The sequence below is a fragment of the Odontomachus brunneus genome, unplaced genomic scaffold, assembly GCF_010583005.1.
Source record: "Odontomachus brunneus isolate Ranch 3 - 2012 unplaced genomic scaffold, Obru_v1 Obru_scaffold_147, whole genome shotgun sequence".
NCBI classification, from domain to species: domain Eukaryota; kingdom Metazoa; phylum Arthropoda; class Insecta; order Hymenoptera; family Formicidae; genus Odontomachus; species Odontomachus brunneus.
The window spans coordinates 902,725-910,740 of NW_022639597.1; the positions used below are offsets into that span (position 1 = coordinate 902,725).

Consider the following 8,016-nt stretch of genomic DNA (forward strand, 5'->3'; position numbering starts at 1 on the left):
ACGAGTTGCCGATTCAACCGCTACCGTTCCCATCCTCCAGGACGAACGTGTTGCTGATTCAATCGTCGTCCTCCTTCCGTGCCCGACCTAGGACGAACGTGTTGCCGATTCAATCGTCGTCCTCTCTTAGCAAACGCGACGATCGTGTTGCCCGATTCAATCGATTGTCGCTCCTGACTTCTGGGGAACATCGTTCCCGACATAGGACGAACATGTTACCGATTCAATCGTCGTCCTCTCCTAGCAAACGCGACGACCGTGTTGCCCGATTCAATCGAACGTCGCTCCTGACTCCTGGGGATCATCGTTTCCGACTTAGGACGAACGCGTTGCCGATTCAATCGTCGTCCTCTCCTTGCAACCGCGACGACCGTGTTGCCCGATTCAACCGACCGTCACTTCTGACTCCTGGGGAACATAGTTCCCAACCGCGACGACCGTGTTGCCCGATTCAACCGATCGCCGCTCCTAACTCCTGGGGAACATCGTTCCCAACCTAGGACGAACGTGTTGCTGATTCAATCGTCGTCTTCTTTTGCATCCTATCGACGACCGTGTTGCCGATTCAATCGATTGTCACTCCTGACTCCTGGGGAACATCGTTCCCAACCGCGACGACCGTGTTGCCCGATTCAACCGATCGTCGCTTCTGACTTTTGGGGAACATCGTTCCCATCTTAGGACGAACGTGTTGATGATTCAATCGTCGTCCTCTTTTGGCATTCTATCGACGACCGTGTTACTGATTCAATCGATCGTCGTTCTTAACTCCTGGGGAACCGCGTGTCGACACGACCGCACCTCGCCGCGATCGGGCACGCTGCCCGCGCAACCGTCGCTCCGCGTGCCGTAGTCGTGCCTTCTGCACCACGACTATCTATATATACGACGAGCATCTATACATACTGTAAATACTGCTTTGTACATAACACTTCTTTCAGACGTTCTGAATAAATCTAAGTTGTAAATATCAACCACGCTCTCTCTCGTCTTCCCTCACACGAATCCGGACTCCGGCGAGCGAAATCCGGTAGAAAGGAGAGACGTTATATATTTCTATATTATTTTTCTAGGAGAAGGAATTTCAACCGGTATCGATTCCAAAAGAATGTTAAACTTTTCAACTGACATCTTCTGTGTTTATCAAAGCTTGTTTTTTATTTTAATCAAATTAATAACAAATGGATTTAAAAAAATTAGGACTTATAACCGTTTTTATGTTGTTCAGACAACAAAGTATTCTCCTTCAGCTTATAGCAAACAAAAAAATCAAAACCAGACGTTGGTGGGTCAAGCCGATCAATAAAAAAAAAAGAAGAACAGTCATTTGTGTATGTTTCGAACGGCCCGAGAGTGAAGAGCGGCCGGTTTGTTTTGCGAGATGCGGATAGGTGTCCGCTTGCCGCGTGGAGACCGCAGACGGGAGCGGTGCACTTGGACACGGTGCATTTGGACACAGCCAATCACAGCACCGTGTGATTAGAGACATTTGTAGGGTCCCTTGGAACAGCGACTTGTGATTGGACTGTGTCCAATTGCCCCGTGTCCAACTGATATACACCCACCGCGGACTTCGTCGCCGGCAGTCCGCTATCCAGCGGCCCCGTGAGATGACGTGGGGTGCAAGTGATTCGCGAGGCTTTTGGAGACGAGGGTATGCGCCTCCGCGTTAGGAGAAGTCTCCCTCGTCGGAGGATCAATAATAATGAGGACGTAACGTCGTGTGGACGACGTAGCCTAAGTCTCGCAGGGACTTAGGCGCGAATGTAACTCGCGCGTTGAGTCACGTATGCGGCGGGTATAGAGACAGTGTCGGTATATAAGCGAACGTGGCTCGTGTAAGTGCTGCAGCCCGGGCAGCGACTGAGTGATGGCGAGCTTATCTCGCGTGTATATGCTGCGTCTCTGGCAGCGGCTAAGTCCTGAGTGGACGAGAAGGCAAGCGTGACTCGCGCGTATATGCTGCGTCCCTGGCAGCAGAGCTTCGACAGAAACCTACGACGACTTGCGCGGAGTCGTGAGCCCGACAGTACAGCGTGCTGTCGACCTGATACGCGCTGTCTGCGATACGGGAGATGTCGCGAAGAGAGACGTCCACCGCGGTGAAAGCGTCAAGGTAATCCGAAGTGGTCGCGCGAAGCCTTCTCTCAATCCTTGATTGTATTGAGAAGGTGGAGATCCGTGGAGTTACCATACACTTCGTAACGTAAATGCCAACGTGTCCTCGGACACTCTAGAGGCAATAGCCCAACATGCAAACGCACTCTAAAGGGCTGCGGGGAGTGGTGTAGAATCACCGAAGACCTGAACATAAAATGCCAACGTGTCTGCAACACTTAAGGCAATGGAGCTTAGTGCAGAGATGCAAGTATACCTTTGGTGAGGCAAATGCCCAACGTGCTTGCGCACTCATGAAGGCAATATGAAGCTAAATAGAGTACAAAAGAATACCTCAGCGAGACAGGGACCAGATGCGCTAACGCAGTCAGAAGGCTTAGAGTTGTCGCCTGCGGCTTATATAGGCGCCGCACCGAAATTTAACTGCGAGCGATGGCCCCGGCTCGGCGCGCTGCCGCATAGCGGCGGCGGGCGGCAGTCGCCCGCGAGCGGAACGCGCATGGCGCACGGCCGTCCGCCGCCCGCTATCCGTGCAGACGACAGCTTCCGTACGGAACAGTGTGTAATCTATTTTGTGAAATGACAATGACAGATCACGAAGAATTTTTTGCTTACACTTGATTTTGGCCGGAACAATATCAACTTCTACTAAAGCTAGTAACTCCATATTTAAGAAAACGTAGCATTCGTAAATCTTTGTCACCCAATTCACAATTGGCCATTACCTTAACGTAAGTAGCTATCATTCTTTCTTTTTACAGTAATTGATAGTAATTTTAACTAAATTAACATTCTGTTTAATTGCCTCTTTCCTATTTTTTTTCTAGGCATCTTGCCCAAGGCGATACTGTGCGCAGTAAACATTTGGAATACCGTTGTGAAAAATCAACAGTGCACAAAATTATACCAGAAGTTTGCAACGCCATATGGCTTGCTCTTCAACCGATTGTTTTACCCACATTAAATAGTGAAGATTGGAAGGAAATAAGCAAAAACTATTTTCTCAAATGGCAATTCTCAATTGGCAATTGCATTGGGGCACTTGATGATTGCCATATGGAAATACAAGCACCACCATGTTCAGGATCTGAATTCTATAATTATAAAGGATATTTTAGCATCGTTCTCATGGCGATGTGTGATGCTAATTACAAGTTTACGTGGGTTGATATTGGCCAATATAGTAAATATACTTTTTATGCAATATAGGCCATCATTATTTACTACAAATTGAGAAATGATTGATTGAAAAAACATTAAACCCACATTGATTCAATCAAATATCAATCCTATTTATAAATTCGACGTCGAATCGATGTGAATTTGTCGACGGGATTGATGTTTGAATCGATGTGGATTCAATATTTTTTGTGAACCGTTTTTCAATGAGTAATGAACATAACTTATTTGCAGATTTAATAAGTGATGGTGGTGTATGGAGTACGACAGATTTGGCAGTTGATTTGGAAAATAGTACAGTAAACTTACCAGAACCTACACCTTTACCAAACAGAGATGTTCCGTTCCCTTATGTTGCTGTGGCTAATAAAGCATTTCCCCTAAAACCATATCTGATGCGTCCTTTCCCAAGAAGAGTTGGCAGGATGATAGACGAAGAGCGAATATTTAATTATCGATTAGGGCGAGCAAGATTATGTATAGAGAATGCGTTTGGAATTCTTAGCTCTCGATGGAGAATCCTACATAGAAACATGTGTTGCTCAGTACAAAATGCAGAAAGGATTTGTAAAGCACTTATTTGTTTACACAATTTTGCAATGAACTGTAATGATAGCAAATATTGTCAGCTTGACTGGTGTGATGTAGAGACTGATGAAGGAATAATAATAGAAGGTCGATGGCGTACTATAGGAGCCGGTCAATACTTTAAAGAACTGTCGCGAGTAGGAGCTAACAGAGCTGGTGCTATTTCTTAATGTTTAAGAAATTATTTAAGAGATTATTTTATATCACCTACTGGTAATGCTCAAGCACCTTGGCAATTTCAAAGAGCATTAAGGGGATATAATATAAATCTACCTGGTTAGACATTTACAATAGTCCTCACAATTACTATTCAATTTTGTAATTGTGAAGATTATAGTGTATATGATTATGTATCATATGTGTACAATTTGTCAAATGTAAAATAAAAGATATAAAAATAAAATAAGTTTCTTTGTTATCAATATTAATTAAAGCAATAAATCAATATAACATATTGAAATATTATATTTGTTATTAAACAATTTTCTTCTCACAAATTATAAGCAAAGCAACTTCTCACAAAGCAACTTTTTTATAAATATTAAATATAAAACATAAATTAACACTTTTTAGGAACACATGTGCGAGTTGTGTTATTATATTACTAAAACTTTGGTAAAGTCATAATGCACTACATATAAATTGCACTCTCATTTTGGCCAGAGTACCAATTAGCAAACAAAGACACTTAACATTTAGATTTATAATACAAAAAAATACTCAATTTTTGTAATTAATGTGTTGTCTCACTAACTGCATAATATCAATTAGGCAATCGGGCATTCCGCGCTGATGCGCGAGTAAGTGAGGCGCCGCCCTCCTCCTGCGGCGTCTCACCCCATAATTGTTTAGGTTCAGGTACTTTCTGCAAAGCAAAATCTATAGAACTTAACATAGCTTTTATATCCTGAAAAAATGAACTTAGAAATTCTGTAGCATGAGGTGTAACAGAAGCAGGTTCTGAAGTACATGTTAACAATGCATCCCCTACTTTTTGTGCTAAAATATTCAAATGGTTTGATTCCTGAAGTATCGTTTTCTTAAAGGTATCTACTTTTCGTTTCTTGCTTTGAGCAAATAAATCTGGTTCTGGAACACTCTTTTTACAAACACTTGTTCTATTTTTTTTTGCAGATGACGTATTTCTTTGCTTATTTTCTGGAACTGTTATAATATTTGTAGATAAAGGCAATGGATCTTCTTTTTTTCTTTTTTTTTTTTTTTTAAGCCAGGGGAAATGCCTTTCCGCATACCCACGGTCTCCGGGGGGAGACCGCGGGTTATGTGGGACTCCTCCCCCGCCGAGAAGATCGACGGGGGCCCTACCCACTAAAACCCCTGGCGGGTCCGTCCTCAGCGGTCATCAGGGGGTCCGCGGGAACCACTTGCGTATTACTTCCGCGGACCCCCCCTCCGCAGTCCTGAGGACCCCTCCCGGACCGGGGGTAATAAATCACCCCCGGTCACAGCTCCTCCTGATCAGCGGCGCGGTGCGACCCAACATCGCGTCGCCTCCCTCCCGGGCCGCTATGATAGGAGGGTGCGTCCCCACACACCCCCCAAAGCGACCCTTAGGGGAGAGGAGGGACCGAGACAGGGCGTACTCACCCCAGGGACGAGCCGCCTCAAGACGAGATCCTTGTAGGGTCCCGCCAGGGGGCGACCCGCCCCCGGTCTCGGTTCCCCCCCGACGCTGGCCCGATGTTCGGCCGGCGCCGTGGCCCCGGTCTAGATGGTCAGACCGGGGCCCTCTTCGCCGGTCGGACCCAGGGATGATTTCCCGGGGTCCGCCGGCATGCCTCCCGGAGGGGGGCCGGAGTCGGCCGCATTCGGCGGCCGGCCCCTGCGATGCCCCGGCGGCCTTCCGCCCGCCGGTGCACCACCACCCATGGGGCACTCGGGACCACCCAACCGGTGGCTCGAGTCCCGGCCATCCTCGAGGCACACCGGTAGCACAGCCCGCTCCAGTCGATTGACGCGGAGCAGGCCGCCCGGATGTGGCCGAGCCGCCAGCACCGGTGACACTGGAAAGAGCGGGGAGCGAGCATCACCACCCGCGCCCCCGCCCACCTCAGCGCCATCCTCCCTTCAGCCGCCACCGTGGCAGCCGCGGCGAGGGGGAGTTTCACCCAGACTGCCTCCTCGCCCCGCCAGCCCCATCGGATGGGGCCGAGGCGCACTTTGCCCGGCCCACATCTTCCTCGCACGGCGAGGACCTCCACAATCTCTTCGGGGAGGACCGACTCGTCGAAACCGACGAGTCGGACCTCCCCCATTCTTGAGGGCCGTGTTATCACGGTCCCCGGGAGGGACGCCTTGGCAGCCAGGGCGTCCGCCTCCCCCTCCTTCTCGGGTCCGGCCAGCCCGAACAGGAGGCCGCCATTCGCGGCCCTCCTGACAAAGGCGGGCCGGACCCCACCTGCACCCGGGGCAATATCGGCCCTCGCCTTGCGGAGGGCCTCCGCATAAGAAAGGCCCCCCGGTTCAAGGCGGACCGATACTGCCGCAGTCGTCGGCCTCGCCGGCAGCGCCCCCGGCACAGCCGGACGCCCCGGAGTGCGCGTTCTCCCACCGTCCCCCTTGGAACCCCTTTTCCTCCTCCTCGTACCCCTCCTGCCCGCCACAGCCCAACCCCGATCTATTGGGGGAGCCGCGGCGGGCAGGGAGAGCGATCGATCCCGCGGCGGCCGGCACCAGTCCGACCGCCGGTGCCCCCTTCTCCCTCCGTCCGGCAAACAGGCCCCGCAGGGGGGACGTCGCCCGGTCCCTCATATCGGGCCGCGTCTTCGGAAATGGAGACACGGCCCGATCCACTCGTTCCATGTGGGCCGGAGACGCGCCCCGGTCCTTTTCCTTCTTCCCTCCTGCTCTCCATACTAGCACCTCATCCTCCAGTCGATCCCTTTCTCTCCGCCAAACTTTCTTTTCTTATCTCCTTTTCTCTCTTTCTACCATCAACTTTTTCTCCTCTTCCATATACAATCTTTTCCATCCTTCACTAATCTTCTTCTCCACCTCCACCTGCCTCTCCAGTTCTACCAATTCCTCATTCTTCTGCTTCAGTGTCCTATCCCTTTCCAAGTCCTTATTCCTTGTTGTTGCCTCCCAGTACTTATTCATTATATTGCACACTTTTACCACATCCTCACAGTAGCACCTCATCGTTTTTACCATTCATCACCTTATCCTTTTCTGTACGGCTCATCCTTTTACTTCTTTCACACACATCATCCAGCATCCCAGAACATCCCTTTATCCGTTCCATCCTCTGCAAAATAAAATCTTTGCACTTTTCCCAATTCCGACCCTCAGGCCATGCTTTCACCTCCTCCGTCTCTGTATCCTTTTTCTCTTCCTCCCTGTGCCCCTCAATTCCTGGCCCTATCCTTTCCTCCTCATCCAATTTTCTTCTTTTCCCCTCTCCCGTTTCTTTCTCTCCATCCGCTCCCCCTACTTCACCCCTCCCCTCGGCGGCTGCTTGAACCACCGACGCGCCCGCCGTTGGCGCACTGGCAGCCACACCCTCGTCCGGTCCATCGTTTGTTGACGACAGGGGGGGGCTGGGACCATAGCCCCCCCGTGTCGGCCCGACGTATCCGATCCGCCGGAGATCTTCGCCTTTTTGTCACTCATCATGTTTGTAAAGGGGGGCATGACGGCGGCCCCCCAACCCGGGCGGCTTTTCGGGCCGCCCCCTAGGGCGGTTTGGCTCAACGGAGCGTCAGGAGCCCGCCCTGCCCCCGCTGTGGATCCCCGGTGAAGTATTCACCGAGGATCTTACTACTCCCGGGCGCAGCTGCCCACCCGGGAGGCCGGTTTCCGTACTGGCATTAGGGACCCGGCTGCCCCCGCGGTGAGGTCGGTTCGCCCGCACCAGCTGCCCCGTCCGGTCACACCTCACCTGTAGGGGCGCTATTGGCCGAGTCCGATCCCGTCCGGACCTGGCCCGCCCCTACTCTCCCGACCGAGGTTGCGGGGGCGAAGGGGATCTAAATGTTCCCCTCTGCCCCTCTCGGTCAGGAGTCTCCTGGCTCTGGGAGGGGGGTGAGCGGCCTGAAAGTCCGCCCTTGCGAACCGGCCGCCCTGCCCCTCTCCCGGAGGCGCCTGGTCTGACTTCCTGTCACGGGGGGG

The 8,016-nt window shown here is 51.0% G+C and overlaps 1 protein-coding gene across 3 annotated transcripts; it reads left to right on the top strand.

The window, feature by feature from the left end:
* Window positions 1-1,547: 1,547 nt before the first annotated feature.
* Window positions 1,548-5,041, top strand: LOC116850504. 3 transcript variants are annotated; one of them, XM_032828861.1, is made up of 3 exons: window positions 1,548-2,849; window positions 2,946-3,301; window positions 3,532-5,041. In XM_032828861.1, exons 2-3 carry the CDS (start codon window positions 3,175-3,177, stop codon window positions 4,053-4,055), a joined length of 651 nt encoding a protein of 216 aa, XP_032684752.1. In that variant the 5' UTR covers window positions 1,548-2,849; window positions 2,946-3,174; the 3' UTR covers window positions 4,056-5,041. The 3 variants fall into 3 exon arrangements, with proteins under 3 accessions (XP_032684752.1, XP_032684751.1, XP_032684753.1); XM_032828860.1 differs by having other exon boundaries at window positions 1,548-3,301; XM_032828862.1 differs by having other exon boundaries at window positions 1,548-3,278.
* The last annotated feature ends 2,975 nt before the right edge of the window (window positions 5,042-8,016 follow it).

Bases quoted from the DNA above. Each gene is read 5' to 3' on its own strand.
- LOC116850504 (XM_032828860.1), top strand. From the start codon at position 3,175: ATGGAAATACAAGCACCACCATGTTCAGGATCTGAATTCTATAATTAT. The intron at 3,302-3,531 runs GTAAATATACTT...ACTTATTTGCAG, and splicing joins GGTTGATATTGGCCAATATA to ATTTAATAAGTGATGGTGGT.